Below are 17,026 nucleotides of genomic sequence, written 5' to 3'. Positions count from 1 at the left end.
TTGAAATGAACTTTTATCTTAGTAGGCTTTGCACATATTTTATTGTGATCAAATCACGAGGTATATTTTTGTGAATAAGTTCTCCAAAGAAACTATGTATATCGGTTCAACGGTTTAGCAGCTAGAGAATTAAGTTCACGTTTTTGTCGATTCAAACCACTGTGCATTGCAGGTACATACTGCGGCCCCATCGCTGTTGTTGGAAGCATATTCGCGCAATAAGGACAAAACTGAAAAGAGAAAAAAAAAAGAAAAATTATTTTTAGTCATTGCAATGAATGGGTTAACTTACCAATAACCGATTCATTGCTTAAAGCCGTCTGATATCTAGGATATACTTCAGATTTGCAAAAATGCCTTTAAGGCTCTCTCCTTCCCTGTTTTCACTAATTTGCCATCATCTACTGACACAAACAGACCTAGGTACTATAGCGATAGATAGATTCAGATATTCGGTTGAGGAGTAGAACAGGTACACAATGAAAGAAAATTTTTCCAAAAAAAACATGAAGAACTAAAAAACTAAAAATAGCAAAAACTGTTCTTTATAGTATTTAAATTACAACTGGTTTTTCTAAACACATTCATTCAGGTTCTTTGTAATTCATTTTAATTTGCTTTAGGTTTCACACTATGACGACATGAATAAACTGCCGATGAATCAAGTTCATCTTTTGACAGCTATCAGTGGCTTGTTTACATATCTATTAACACGTATTCTATAAAAATAAATAATTTAAAAATAAACATAACCAAACCACTGATAGTTGCCAAAATTAGTTCATTTTGAGAGGTTATGTCACGTTCGTCCAAAACCTAATTAGGTTTTTAATCGTGACGTTAAACTTTGCAGTTTTTTGAAAAATAAAATTTTTCGAACGACATTTCTTTCGTAGTACCAAATACGAAATTTTCTTTGAAAATATAAAAAAAATACTTAAGGCAATTTAAGCAAGATTTTCGTTTCGTTTATTAAAATTAAATTATGTCAAGGCTTCTCGAGTGGGCAATTTTTCTCAAAATGACTTTTCCTATCGGTACTTGTTCCACGGTACCGAAAGCGATAATTTTTGAAAAAATCTTAAAAATTACTTAAAGCATTTTAAGCAATATAGGCTAGTATAGGTTTTATAGCAGACACTTTGGGCTATTGAAATTAATTAGTGTCGTTGGTTTTCGTGTGGGCAATTTTTCTCAAAATGACTTTTCCTATCGGTACTTGTTCGACGGTACCGAAATCGAAAATTTTTTAAAAAATGTTAAAAATTACTTAAAGCATTTTAAGCAATATAGGCTAGTATAGGTTTTGTAGGAGACACTTTGGACTATTGAAATTAATTAGTGTCGTTGTTTTTCGTGTGGGCAGTTTTCCCCAATATTACTTATTCCGTCACTTCACTTAATCACCAGAATTATGTATCATATTGCTGAAGAGCTTTTTGGTTGCTGGGTGCTTCCAAAATCTGTCACTAGGGGGCCATCATCGAATTTGATTGCTTGAACTAATTTTTTTTTAACAGAATATTAACAACACTTGAAACAATTTAAGCAATATAGGCTAGTATAGGTTTTATAGAAGACACTTTGGGCTATTGAAATTAATTAGTGTCGTTGTTTTTCGTGTGGGCAATTTTTCTCAAAATGACTTTTCCTATCGGTACTTGTTCGACGGTACCGAAATCGAAAATTTTTTAACAAATGTTAAAAATTACTTAAAGCATTTTAAGCAATATAGGCTAGTATAGGTTTTGTAGGAGACACTTTGGACTATTGAAATTAATTAGTGTCGTTGTATTTTGTGTGGGCAATTTTCCTCAAAATGACTTTTCGGTACTTGTTCGACGGTACCGAAATCGAAAATTTTTGAAAAAATGTTAAAAATTTCTTAAAGCATTTTAAGCAATATGGGCTAGTATAGGTTTTATAGCAGACACTTTGGGCTATTGAAATTAATTAGTGTCGTTGTTTTTCGTTTGGGCAATTTTTCTCAAAATGACTTTTCCTATCGGTACTTGTTCGACGGTACCGAAATCGAAAATTTTTGAAAAAATATTTAAAATTAATTAAAGCATTTTAAGCAATATAGGCTAGTATAGGTTTTATAGAAGACACTTTGGGCTATTAAAATTAATTAGTGTCGTTGTTTTTCGTTTGGACAATTTTTCTCAAAATGACTTTTCCTATCGGTACTTGTTCGACGGTACCGAAATCGAAAATTTTTGAAAAAATATTTAAAATTACTTAAAGCATTTTAAGCAATATAGGCTAGTATAGGTTTTATAGCAGACACTTTGGACTATTAAAATAAATTAGTGTCGTTATTTTTCGTGTGGGCAATTTTCCTCAAAATGACTTTTCCTATCGGTACTTGTTCGACGGTACCGAAATCGAAAATTTTTGAAAAAATATTTAAAATTACTTAAAGCATTTTAAGCAATATAGGCTAGTATAGGTTTTATAGCAGACACTTTGGACTATTAAAATTATTTAGTGTCGTTGTTTTTCGTGTGGGCAATTTTCCTCAAAATGACTTTTCCTATCGATACTTGTTCGACGGTACCGAAATCGAAAATTTTTGAAAAAATGTTAAAAATTACTAAAAGCATTTTAAGCAATATAGGCTAGTATAGGTTTTATAGCAGACACTTTGGGCTATTGAAATTAATTAGTGTCGTTGTTTTTCGTGTGGGCAGTTTTCCCCAATATTACTTATTCCGTCACTTCACTTAATCATGAGAATTATGTATCATATTGCTGAAGAGCTTTTTGGTTGCTGGGTGCTTCCAAAATCTGTCACTAGTGGGCCATCATCGAATTTGATTGCTTGAACTAATTTTTTTTTAACAGAATATTAACAACACTTGAAACAATTTAAGCAATATAGGCTAGTATAGGTTTTGTAGGAGACACTTTGGACTATTGAAATTAATTAGTGTCGTTGTATTTTGTGTGGGCAATTTTCCTCAAAATGACTTTTCGGTACTTGTTCGACGGTACCGAAATCGAAAATTTTTGAAAAAATGTTAAAAATTTCTTAAAGCATTTTAAGCAATATGGGCTAGTATAGGTTTTATAGCAGACACTTTGGGCTATTGAAATTAATTAGTGTCGTTGGTTTTCGTGTGGGCAATTTTTTTCAAAATGACTTTTCCTATCGGTACTTGTTCGACGGTACCGAAATCGATAATTTTTGAAAAAATGTTAAAAATTTCTTAAAGCATTTTAAGCAATATGGGCTAGTATAGGTTTTATAGCAGACACTTTGGGCTATTGAAATTAATTAGTGTCGTTGTTTTTCGTGTGGGCAATTTTTCTCAAAATGACTTTTCCTATCGGTACTTGTTCGACGGTACCGATATAGAAAATTTTTGAAAAAATGTTAAAAATTACCTAAAGCATTTTAAGCAATATAGGCTAGTATAGGTTTTGTAGGAGTCACTCTGGGCTATTGAAATTAATTAGTGTCGTTGTTTTTCGTGTGGGCAATTTTTCTCAAAATGACTTTTCCTATCGGTACTTGTTCCACGGTACCGAAAGCGATAATTTTTGAAAACATGTTTAAAATTATTTTAAAATTGAAAAATGTGAAGCTCTGTAACAATTTTTATTTTATTCACTTTTTATATACAATGTTTTAAAAATAGTTATCCTGATTTTCGACAATGCTACAAAAGAACATTTTGGTCGGTGACCTTTAGTCGTTGAATTCACGTTTTACTGGCTTGCTTTCCTGCTTCCGATACCTGCCACTAGAGTGCCTTTGGTAGATCGTTTGTTCTAAGATTTTTAGTAAGTCGCTATTAAGGTGGCAGTTCGATTTTTCGGAAATGCTTTTTAGTTGGTGAAAGAGCTTTGGTCGGTGAGAGCTTTAGTCGGTGAGTTCACATAAGTTATGATTACCCGGTTGATTTATTCACAATTTGCCTGCAGTCGAAGATGTTTTTCATCAAAAAGTACAATTTTCGGGCTTTCTTCAGGTATTTCTTCTAATATATTAATGTTAGTTGAGATAGCAATCCATGTTTGATGATTTTAGGTGCTGGGAAATGTGGTGTTGCTGTAATACGAGTCTCCGGAGATGCTAGTGCTGATGTTTTGCGATCGAAGACAAAGACGAAGGATCTTCCGATTCCGAGAAAAGTATGCCTGAAGGGAATTTTGCACTCCAAGACTGCAGAAATGATAGATCGAGGTTTGGTGATTTGGTTTCCAGGTAACATCGAAACTAAAGTCGCACCGCTCTGATATTCATTTGACCATTTTGATCGATAATGCGACCGCTTATGGGAGTTAATACTGAGTCAATCATGTTAGCATAAGTAGGTTTGGGATTGGCACACAAAGTTTGATTCATGTAATCACTTATATAGACATGCAGGGAAATGGTTAATTGAACGATTTCGGTTTTTTCCAGCAATTTGAACTTATTTTGTTTCATTTTTAGGACCAAGCAGCTTTACCGGAGAGGATTCGGTAGAATTTCATGTTCACGGAGGTGTAGCTGTGGTTAGTGCAATGTATGATAGCTTGGGTTCTGTCGACGGGGTGCGCCTGGCAGAGCCGGGAGAATTTACAAAACGTGCCTTCTACGCTGGAAAGATGGATCTTACGGCGGTCGAAGGCTTGGCAGATTTGATTGATGCTGAAACTGAAGCACAGAGGAAACAAGCTCTACTTCAGGCGAGTGGGGAACTATCGAAGCTCTACAATCGGATTAGATCTAGACTTGTGAAATGCATCGCACATATGGAAGCTTACATAGATTTTGCTGAAGACCAGGATGTGGGCGATGATGTTTTAACTGAGGTTAAGAAGGATGTCGGTGTTTTAGTTGCAGATATTCAGGCTCATTTACACGATCACAGACGAGGTGAACGGTTAAGGTCAGGTGTTCGGGCAGTCGTAATAGGAGCTCCAAACGTTGGAAAAAGCAGTTTTGTGAATCTCCTCAGTAATAGAAAAGTATCCATCGTGACAGATGTTGCCGGAACAACTCGAGATATTGTTGAAAGCCATCATGATATTGGAGGCTATCCTTTTATTCTAGCTGATACCGCTGGCCTAAGAGCTTGTACAAAAGACATTGTCGAAAAAGAAGGCATCACAAAAGCTAAAGACTACATTGAATTGGCTGATCTAATAATCTTGATGGTTGATTCGACACATTTCCAAAAAAATCGTTTCTCAAATAATATAGATCAATACATAGATGATTATTTAAACACGCTTGGTTACGATCGGAGCATCTTTACCAAAACACGTTCAATCGTGATCTTTAATAAAACCGATTTGCTTCCAGAGGAAACTTTAAAAATTGTCCAAACACTTCCAAATATCCAGTGTCTTTCATGTCATAATCACAATGGCTTCGAAAAGGTGCTGAAAGAAGTTACCAAGAACTTAAAGTTTCTTTGTGGAAACCCAAATAAAGAAAACCCACATCTTAGTCAACAAAGACATCGATACCATTTAAAACAATGCGTTCAGAACATGGAAAAGTTTACACAATATCTAAATGAAGACTGTAATCCGGATATGGCGATCGCGACTCAACAACTTCGAAGCGCGATAAGAAACATCGGGAAAATAACTGGATCCGTTGAAACTGAAGAAATTCTAGATGTAATTTTTAGTAGTTTTTGTATTGGTAAATAAAATTGGCTGTGGTACTAGAATGTTCTAACATTCTTGGCTATGATGATCAGTGCTGTAAAACTTCATTCAATTCAATTGAAACTGAATGTTAAACACATTGACGATCTCTCCACTGCAGTAAACTTCACTCTCTGACACACACAATGTTTGCTGGCGGCCCGAACGGGCAGCATTCAATTCATCACTCGTTTCTCTTCAATCGAGGCTCAGTTTAACCACCGTCAGTTGATCTCTTGAAATGTCAAAATATCTCTTTCAATAGTGTGAGAGCGGCCTTCAAATGAGGTTCATGTAAACATTCGAATTGGTTTAAGATAATAGATGAAAGCCTAATCAGAAAGCTGAAACATCAATCACAGAATACACATAAATTAATTGTTTTCTCCTTCAGTTTTCATTTTTAATACTTTACTCCATTTATAATTCTATTCGTTTGAACTTGCTTACTACCAGGATCGAAGACACTGAAGCAGCTATACTACTTGGCACTCGAAACTGAGCAAGCAAAACTTCAAATGACTAGGTACGAATAATCAACTGACGATGAATTCCGGGAGTTTCACTTGAAAATGGCAGCAAAAGTCAAATGAATTAGTAGGGATATGCTGACGGTCAGAGGCCATAAATTTCATTTTCATCTTATATTATTCGATTGAAAATGAAATTTTACCGCACTGATGATGATACACAAAGCCATCGAGGTGACGTAATCCGAGTCGATCGGAAGCGGTGCATTATTGTGCTCTTATAATCGTGGTTTACGTTAGTTAACTTTATGCCCAGGACCGCTTTTATCGAGTGGAATGGAGGCACGTGCCCCGAGCCCACGATCTTAAGGAGTCCTTGACGGCAACGAGCAAAAAAAGGTCATTCTGTTTGTTAGGGGCACACAAATAGATCTTGCCACTGGGCCCATTATAACGTAAAAGATGCGCTTTCTAGCCGTACAGTATGGTTCGTAACAGTACTTTCGTAACTATGTGGCCTTCTTCCTCTTCATCGGGTCTCGTCTCGTATGGACAGTGTGCGATGATAAAACGTTAATTGAAGAAGTAGCCTTTTATCTTCTATACACAGAATAGTTCACATCCATCAATTACGCGCTTGAAAATCTTGTCTAGCACTATGAAGCAAATTCCAAACACACTGGTGTGCCAGAGTACTGATAAAAAGTAACCGCTCGCAGTCCGCTTTTTCTCGGCTTATGACCCGTGCTACAAATTTGAGTTTGTCTGGCCTTCAACTAACACGATTTACAAATCTGATTCATGTTGAATAGTTTTGAAGATGTCGTATGTTTATTGCGTCGACAATTGTATGACAGTTTGAAGTTTTCAAAACTGTGAAGAAACTTCTTTTTAGTTTCAAGAAATCAGATGTGTTTTCCACCGTTACATTCGAAAATCACCTCTTGAAATGGAACCTTGAGGTTCCGGAACCGGAAGTCGAATTCGTCCAACAGAATCTTTTTAAAAGACCTTCATTTGAGTCTTACACACTTTGTGTTCACATAATTTTGAACTTGACAAAAAAAGATGCCGAAAACAAACGGCAAAGCGATGTTTTACTGAAATTTCTACAAAGATAGCTTTTTCCAAAATTCTCGATTTATTATTTCCAATTTCTCGGCAATTCAAGATGTTATAAATGACAATGACCTCCAGTTAAGTTTAGTTTTCGATGAAAAAGACATTGGATAAAATCAGACAAGAAATAGTTTTTGTTAGAAATTTTTCCCCCAAGTGCCCATTTTGCAATATATGAACGGTTTGTAGCGAACAAAATTACCTGTCTTGGGACAAAATCTTATCAATATCAAAAATGGATTGTTTTTGTAAATTAATTATAAATTTCTTAAGCCAATTTTGTTCAGCAATACATAGACTCAATAAGAATTTTTTTAGTATATTTACTCAAAAAATTGACTGATTTTGTGAAAATCACTAGTACAACAATTTTTTGTAGGATTTATCGTTTTTCCACTACAACTATTTCAAAAATTTGGTTAAAAAAATTTGACCCTTTTAAAAAGATAGTATAGATCAATTTTGAAAACCAAAACAAGAAAAAACAAAGTATGCAAAGTGGCTTTTTGTGACAAAGTCTACATGTCGAGAAATTTGCATTCAAATCCGAGAGGGTGCTACCAACATATGTTCGAGTTGGCGCGAAATTCGTCTATAACTTGTCAGTTCATTGTTTCTCCATCTTGACCTAGAGTGCAATAAAATTTTTCTATTATCAGCTGCAACCAAACTAATGGTTTCATCACAAGTGCGTGAATCTTAGTAATTCAGCAGTTAAAGCTCTTCGCGACTGGCCGGGAGTATGTTGGCTCTGCAGTCGTTGCCGTTTAGTGGATAATCCATCATGTACTGAACAAATCGATCTGATTTTGCAACGCACTACCTCAACGCTTAAACTCGTCGGCTCAGTCATGGATACTCTGCAATGGTTCTGTAAAGTATATTCTTTATCTTTCTCTCGGCCGACCTGCTCGCCGTTCCCAAACAATGATAGCGCTGGTCCCTTCAAGGACCGTATTGATGAACTGCACTTCGACATGAGCGACATATTCGACTCAATAATTGATGCAACCAATAAACGCCCTCGAACTAGCAGCATTAGTAGAACATCTCTAACGCAACCTGATAAAATACCAAAAGTCGACGTTCCTGTAACCAGTGCACCCACAACGCATACTATAGCTTCTGTCATTTTAGGCGAAACCAGCTCTAATCACTTCTCTGTTGTCACTCCAGCACTAGTGATACTTTAGTTGAACAGCGGCAAAATCATCTCTCTTGACGAAACAACATTTACTGCACCTGCTGCTGAACCAAACATAAATACCTGTATATTCACCACTACAATTACATTTATTTCTTCCGCTGCCTCCACCACCGTCACCGCCGGAGCTGACACATCCTTACCATCAATTTCGCATCAAATTCCTGTCTTGTCTTCTGACCAAGAACAGCCGATCTACAATCCACATTATCATCAACAACTCGCTGTTCCATTCATCAACTCGACCGACAATGCTTCTATGCCACCACCTATTGCTGCGACAAACTCACTGCTGTTGCCTAATATTGCTGCCAGCCCTGCTGATTCATATATACCGGCAATATCCACCGTCGCTGCCAACACCGCCAATTCAGCACACTATCTTGCAAGCAGTTCTAATTCGATCAACCGCACTTTTAGACATGCCTGCCAATACTCGTTTAACATCTACCAATACAATAATTCCACATAGACACAATAGTAGTTACATTAGTAATCAAACTACAAACCAGATAGCTAAGCTCCAAGTGGCTCCTCCTGTTCAAAAATCATTTGACGCAGGCAACTGGTATTATATTAGTAGATTTTTGCCAAGTGAATCTGTAGAAAACATTTCCAACTATATACAAGCTAGACTCAACTGTAATACTGATTTGATCAAGTGTATCAAACTCGTACGTCAGAATCAGGATCGTCCGTTATCTTTCGTCTCGTTCAAAATATGCGTTCCAGTTAACTTCGAAACAACTATCACATCATCTGAATTCTGGCCCAACGGTGTGACAATAGCTCCTTTTTTAGAGCACAATCTCAGACAGCTGCCAAAAAGATTATATTCACCCCGTCTCCCACCTCGTCGAATGCCAGACAATCAATGCAATCGCCCGTATGCGCAATCACCCCGAATTCTCACAGTCCGTCAGTCTCAGCCTCGCCCCCCCCGTGCGACACCCGTCTGTTCCAGTCTGTTCTCGATATCCCACTTCAAGGATGATCCAGACCACTCTAGTTTAGCAATCTATTATCAGAACGTCGGGAGAATTAACACTTGCCTGAATGATTATCATCTTGCCTGTTCTGATGAAGCCTATGATCTATATGTGTTCACTGAAAGCTGGCTAAACAGTAACACTCTTTCGAGTCAAATTTTCGGGAATTCCTATTTAGACTATAGACAGGACCGTTGCCACTCGAATAGCACCAAAAAAATTGGTGGTGGAGTACTCATTGCTTGTCGATCAAAATATAAATGACGTCTCATCTCTCTATCGAATTGGGCTAGCGTAGAACAGATTTGGATTGCTCTCGCTCTTAATCATCATACTCTTTACATTTGTGTGCTTCATTTTCCGCCTGATCGTGTTAATGACATAGAATTGATTGAGCAGCATTTGAGCTCATTATCGCAAATCAACGATCGAATGGATTTTAACGACAAAGTTATGATGTTGGGCGATTATAATTTTCCTGGTTTAAGATGGATCCGTGGTTCATCTAACTATCTGTACCCAGACACTGCTTGCTCATCCAAAACACCATCTTCCGTGATGCTTCTTGATGCATACAATACAGCGGGCTTAGTTCAACTAAATGAGTGCCACAACACAAACAATCGCATGCTTGATCTTTGCTTCGCTAGCCAGGAGCTTTCAAGTATTTGTACGATTTCACTTGCCCCTTCTGCGCTTGTAAGAAGTAGTCAACATCACCCTCCTCTTCATCTGTCCTTAGTTGAAGTGTCGCCTATCGTTTTCAACAGTATGTCAGATGAGACCTTTTATGATTTCTTATTGAACTGGACTGGAAATTTTTACTTTGCAATAAGGACTATAATTCTGCTGTCACAATTTGGTCTGAGATCGCCTCTTACGCAATAAATAAGTTTATTCCCAAGAAGGCATGTCGTGCATCAACGAATCCACCTTGGTCCAACTCTACATTAAAATACTACAAGTCAACCAAAAGGTCAGCACTCAGGAAATTCTCAAAACGCCCTTCCGTTTAACTTAGGAACTATTATCTGTACTAGAACACTCGGTACAAACGTTTGACCAAAGCGCTATACCATGCACATCTACGCCGAATTCAAAATAATCTAAAAATTAAACCGAAAAACTTTTGGAACCATGTCAATACTCAACGGAAAGAAATTGGATTGCCAAACCAGATGTCATTTGATGGAATAGAAGCTACCACTACTTTTGGTATTTGTGAACTATTTCGCAAACACTTCAGCAGTGTCTTTTCCGCAGAAATTTTGAGTAGCCATCAGGTTCTTGAAGCAGCAAGCAACGTACCTATACGCCCTTCTATTGGTTCATATCCTATTATAACTACCACAATCATAAAATCCGCATGTGCTCAATTAAAATCATCATATAGTGCCGGACCTGATGGTATAGCTTCCCTAGTGCTAAAAAAATGCTCCGAGAGCCTTCTCGTACCATTATCAATAATGTTCAATACCTCTCTACATACCGAAGTATTCTCCGATCCGTGGAAAAAATCATTTATCTTTCCTGTGTTCAAAAAAGGCGACAAGCGACAAATATCCAACTACAGAGGAATAACTGCGCTGTGTGCAGTTTCTAAGTTATTCGAAATAATCGTTTTCGACTTCATCACTTATAACTGCTTTAACTACATTTCTTCAACTCAGCACGGTCTTATGCCTAAACGATCTACATCTTCAAATCTTGTGTCTTACACATCATTTATCATCCAGTCATTACAAGCGGGACTACAGGTCAACGCTATATACACGGATTTCTCTGCTGCTTTTGACAAAATAAATCATCAAATGGCTGTTGCTAAATTAGCAAGGCTTGGATTCAATGACGCACTTTTGGTCTGGTTTCAGTCTTACCTAACAAATCGTGACATGGCAGTAAAAATTGGTACCTGTATTACCACGCCTTTCCAAGTGAGCTCCGGTGTACCTCAAGGCAGTCATTTCGAACCCTTCATATTTCTACTTTATTTGAACGATCTAAACTTATCGCTGAAGTGCCTAAAACTATCATTCGCCGACGATTTTAAACTGTTTCAGCTCATCAGAGATTCTGAAGACACTGTATTCTTGCAGAAAGAGTTGGATAATTTTACTATGTGGTGTGACGTGAATAGGATGGTATTGAACGCAACCAAATGCGTCGTTATCTCATTCTCAACAATTATATCCAACTTTACTATCGCTCAAACAGTTATTAAGCGGAAATCCGTAGTCAAAGACCTAGGCGTTCTCTTGGATTGTAAACTAAGTTTCAAGGAACACATGGAATACATTATCTCAAAAGCTTCCAAAATGCTTGGATTCGTATTCCGCGTAACTAAGCAATTCACTGATATATACTGTTTAAAAGCGCTGTTTGCACTTTGGTCCGATCCACTCTCGAGTACGCTGCCGTTGTTTGGGCACCGTACTATCAAAACGGCATCCAGCATTGAATCTATTCAACGCAACTTTGTTCGCTTTGCACTTCGTCGTCTTCCTTGGAACGACCCTCATAACCTTCCCAGCTACCAGGACCGTTGTAAGATAATTGATCTTGACCTGCTATCCGTTCGCCGTGATGTCTCGAAAGCAGTCTTTGTTTCTGATTTAATATTATCACGAGTTGATTGTCCAGATCTGTTACAAAAATTGAATTTCGACATCCATCAACGCAGTCTTCGATACCAGCCATTTCTGAGGTTGCCTCGTGCTTGAACAAATTATGCATATAACGAACCTTTCCTCAGCATGTGTCGCCTTTTCAATTGCTGTTCTGATGTTTTCGATTTCCACTTGTCGCGTACTACTGCAAAAAAACGTTTCCGGAATACTCTCTCTAGTTAGCTTCAATTCTATCTACGATCTCAGAGACAGGCACAGTTATAGTTTTCATGTTACTTTATTTATTTATTTTAAATTTATTAAATTGAGATAAAGATTAGCGATAGTTGTATTTTTAAACCAAAAAATGTATCTGTTGGATATTTGTAATCTGTAGATGCAAAAGACGAGAAAGTTTTAGGCCTGTTGGAGAAAGAGGTTTAAAGAAGCGCGGGCTTTTCCCGGCTCCAAACAAATAAACAAATAAACAAACTAATGTCGTTTTCGTTTTTAAATTGCACTACACCGGTGTAACGAAAGCTGCACTGAAACCGTTCGTTTTTACCAATTGCACTACACCAGTGCCACACTTTTTCTGCACCGATACCACTGGTGTAGCACTCATCAAAAGTTCGGTGTAGCTCTGTGCAATGGAATCGTTTATTGTAGTCAAGGGTTACTGTTTATGTTTTCATCATTTTTGTTCGTTTATTCATGCCATGGTGTAGCACTGTACCGGTGTATTGCAGTTTAAAAACGAAAACGACATAATTTAAAAACTTGTATAGACATACCCGCTGGATTGACGTAGGACTGCTGTCGACAAGGGTAGATCACTTTGAAAATGCACATTTATTTCCGCAAACGTTCCGCACCGAATCGTGCCATCCATGAAGTTGGACGTCGTATGGACTAGTGACGACATTTATTCTGGTTTTATAAAACCAAATTAATGTATATGAGGAAACCCAATTAACTCTTTACTTAATTCTATGTAGAGACACTAAAAATGGTTAGTTATTAAAAGATTGGACCATAATTGCGGATTATAACACTATTATTTACGGCCCTTGGAACTGTCGATTTGTATATGTATTCTCTCCGTTGTGTTCATACTTTGATGAATTTTGCGCACTTGTTTGAATCAAAATCAAAAGTTCAATAGAGCGGATATAACGGTTACAAAAATATCAACGTATAAAACTTTAAGGTTGTATACTTCATCTCGGATAATCCTTTTTCGTTTCTCAGGCCAATTAAATATATTTTTTCTGTAACTGGCACGCAAACGACTATCAGCTGAATGATTTAATCGCGGGATTCATTTCAGGCTTTCAGAAGGTGGTATTTTCTACGATGTTGAACGCTGCTCGAAGCATTTTTCTTGAATGCAAAGCAACCAAATGCTGGCTTTATTTGCACTTTGGAGTTTGAAGCGAATTTCGCACAGCGAAAAGTGCACAGCCTATCCAACTATTCTAGATTGGCACTGAACTGATGATTTTTACCTTAGATTTGCAAGAAAAGTAATATTAATAGTTCTTTAGATAACATTTAGAGCTATTAGAACGGCTGATTTTGTATAATGTTCCCCATAGTTGTTCACTTTTTGTTCTCTTTTCCTCCAATGCAAACAACCAGAAGCAGTATGATGCAATCGCTCTTGTTTAAAGTGAAAGTGACTTTGCGAACGAACCGCAACACATCTGCTCAGATTGCCGATCGATTTCAAACTGAAACAGCTTTGGTTAAGTACTTTCTTTTTACGCTGTATGAAAAAACCTGTTTTAATCCACCTAGTAGTACTCATTACATCATAAATAATACCGTGAAATTCTCAAAAACAACTGTTCATTGAATAGAAATAGGAAAATTTGTTCGGACCTAATCTCACAAACTCTACAAACCCTGTTTACCCTGTAGTCCAGGAAATAGTATCCACAAAAAAATTAGGAACTCCGTATTAAACTGTAAGATTTTACCTTTGAACATATAAGTTTGTGAAAATCGATTTGGCCATCTTGAAGAAAGTTTGGTGATTTGCAGTTTTCAATCACCATTTCAAATTCTTTCGAAACCGGATTCAGATAACCGGAATAGCCGAAGTTGATTCCTTTGCCAGCAACCAATATGACCTACAAATTGGAGCAGTTTTGAACCTAGTTAATCTTAGACTTACTATCTCATGTTCTATTTTGATTAAACCAATTAAACGAAATTCAACAAATGAAACGAACATGCGTTTTTGTTGCTTCTGCATATGTAAGTCAAGCTAAACAGCATGAATCAGCAGCATAATACATGTAGTAGGATTATTATTATTATTATTACTATTATTATTATTATTATTATTGATATCACTATACCACCGCAAATACAAATAAAAATACCCCTAGGTAACATCCAAACGAATCGTCAATGTTTGGTTCATGCATTGAACAAGTTGGCCTAGCCCATACCCAGTGATGCCACTTTTCCTTGTGGTCAAATCAGTAGATTTGGTTCAAGTGCACTTATACTCGTACATTTACATAAACTAAACAGCTTTATGATCTAATCTACAAAGGCAGGCTTCCAACAATGACTGATCGGTGACTTATAGATGCATTATTTCTATTCTAGTCGGACAAGCAAAAAAAAATGGAGATGATATAACAATATTTAATTATTTTTCATTGATATATAGCGATATAATGCTAAATCTGGAGATTTCTGCTAAACCCGTATATTTCATATGATTCATCCGTAGATCCATAGAAATGACAGAAATCCGTAGTTCTACGAATGAATCTGTAGAGTTGGCATCGCTGCCCATACCCCTATTTTGATGCGACAGTTTGAAAATGTGAAAAGAGATCGTTTCTGGCAACGCTTTAAGCTTGTTGCTGCGATGCAAAACAAGTTTGTTTATTTATGTTTGTCTTTCCTGTAAAAAATTTCAACAAGTAGTAAAATATAAATATTTCTTTAATGATTCAGAAAAAAATAACATTTGAGTACTTAATTTATTATAATACATGCATTTATTCACGACAATCAAGTATAAATAATACAGATTGATAAAAAAAATTGCGATCAAATAGAAATGCTATCGAAATCTTCCTGAGTGTGTCCAGCATTGCTGAAAACAGCGACGATTGAGTTAATTCTAGCAGACAGTTCTCAGAAACACAAATACTTCATGGACCGGGTGGTAACCAGCGGCTAGCTTACTCATAGCACAACGGTAGGAATTACGCCGACTCTGATAATGATTGGGAAATAGAATCGACGCACATTAACCTTGAGTTATTGTTATTGTTTGATTGAATTGTGTTTTGAACGCAAACCCTTGTCGATATCAGTGCATAAAACAGGAGAGAAATTTCCTACGGAGTCTATGTGAAAATGAACAACATCAATGTGTCCATCACAACAGATTGCAAACATTTCAGATACAAGATCTTCATAGAGACAATGTGAATACAATCCAATGTTTTGTATGGTACACTATTCAATCCATAACGTTATCGATTTCATCTTGCGTCCACGTATTTTTGACATCCGTTAGAAGGATATCGTATAGTAATGCATAGTATTCGCTTTGTAACGTTTGAGTTTCTCAAGATCCTTACACCGAAAGATACTACTAAATCCCTCTTGAAAAAACATTTTGTAGCAGACATCCGTAACCGTTTCGTTTTCTTTATAACGTGTACGAAATAGAACAAAGCACGCATCGTTTTTTTTTTAATAACTATTCATTGGAATATGAGTTAAAATTAAATTATTAAAATTTAAATTGGGTGTTCAGCCACAAGTGGTGACTTTTCAGCCCTATTATATATATATATATTTTTGTTATTACCATGAGGACATTATTTGCTTCCGCAATTCTGAGATTTTTGTGTAGGGAAAATTCTAAACCTACTTGTATTGTGTAATGGGGAAAAGGAACTTAAATACTAACTTACTATCTAATACAGAGAGCGAATCGATTCAATTGAAGATTGCATCGAATTTTGTCGGAATTTGCTTATAATATTATGTGACATTACATCTAATGGTTCTATATTTGTGAGTCTGTGTAACTCATTTGTACTAAACCAGGGAGGACGCTTCAAAATCATTTTCAGAATTTTATTCTGAATCCTTTGAAGCGTTTTCTTCCTGGTGGAACAACAACTCGACAAAATTGGTACTGCATAAAGCATGGCTGGTCTGAAAATTTGTTTATAAATTAACAACTTGTTTTTTAGACAGAGCTTAGAATTTCTGTTTATAAGAGGATATAAACATTTAATATATTTATTACACTTTGCCTGGATTCCTTCAATGTGATCCTTGAAAGTGAGTTTTTTGTCATACGTTAAACCTAAGTATTTAGCTTGATCAGACCATGTCAATTCCAAGCCATTCAATTTGAGAATGTGATTATTGTTTGGTTTAAGAAAAGAAGCTCTTGGCTTATGAGGAAAGATAATTAATTGCGTTTTTGCTGCATTTGGTTTAATTTTCCATTTTGACAGATAATCACTGAAAATATTTAAACTTCTTTGGAGGCAACTGCAGATCACTCTTAGATTTCTACCTGTGGCTAACAGACTTGTGTCGTCACAGAATAGCGATTTCTGACAACCAACGGGTAGATTTGGAAGATCAGAAGTGAAAATATTATATAAGATTGGAGCTACGCTCGAACCCTGCGGAACACCGGCTCGTACGGGTAGCAATTCAGATTTACAATTCTGATAGCTAACCTGAAGAGTACGATCAGTTAAATAATTTTGAATCATTTTGATCAAATAAATAGGAAACTGGATATCAGACATTTTTGCTATTAAACCTTTGTGCCAAACACTGTCGAATGCTTTTTCTATGTCTAGAAGAGCAACTCCAGTGGATAACCCAGAAGATTTATTTGCTTTTATCATGTTCGTTACTCTGACAAGTTGATGAGTAGTTGAATGTTCATGACGAAATCCAAACTGTTCTGGTAAAAAAATT

General features: G+C 36.4%; 1 protein-coding gene across 1 annotated transcript; it reads left to right on the top strand.

The window, feature by feature from the left end:
- Positions 1 to 3,860: 3,860 nt before the first annotated feature.
- LOC131427099 (tRNA modification GTPase GTPBP3, mitochondrial) lies at positions 3,861 to 5,675 on the top strand. The gene is made up of 3 exons (XM_058590022.1): positions 3,861 to 3,977; positions 4,037 to 4,213; positions 4,445 to 5,675. Exons 1-3 carry the CDS (start codon positions 3,893 to 3,895, stop codon positions 5,653 to 5,655), a joined length of 1,473 nt encoding a protein of 490 aa, XP_058446005.1. The 5' UTR covers positions 3,861 to 3,892; the 3' UTR covers positions 5,656 to 5,675.
- The last annotated feature ends 11,351 nt before the right edge of the window (positions 5,676 to 17,026 follow it).

Source organism: Malaya genurostris, chromosome 2 (genome assembly GCF_030247185.1).
Source record: "Malaya genurostris strain Urasoe2022 chromosome 2, Malgen_1.1, whole genome shotgun sequence".
Classification (NCBI taxonomy): Eukaryota; Metazoa; Arthropoda; class Insecta; order Diptera; family Culicidae; genus Malaya; species Malaya genurostris.
The sequence above is the reverse complement of the archived record's forward strand: the minus strand, read 5'-3'. Positions and strand labels throughout refer to the sequence as shown.

What these genes read in the sequence shown, in the direction of transcription:
- LOC131427099 (XM_058590022.1), top strand. Translation starts at nt 3,893, where the DNA reads ATGATTACCCGGTTGATTTATTCACAATTTGCCTGCAGTCGAAGATGT. An exon ending in AATTTTCGGGCTTTCTTCAG is followed by an intron (nt 3,978 to 4,036) that starts GTATTTCTTCTA and finishes TGATGATTTTAG; the next exon opens with GTGCTGGGAAATGTGGTGTT. An exon ending in TTTGGTGATTTGGTTTCCAG is followed by an intron (nt 4,214 to 4,444) that starts GTAACATCGAAA and finishes TTTCATTTTTAG; the next exon opens with GACCAAGCAGCTTTACCGGA.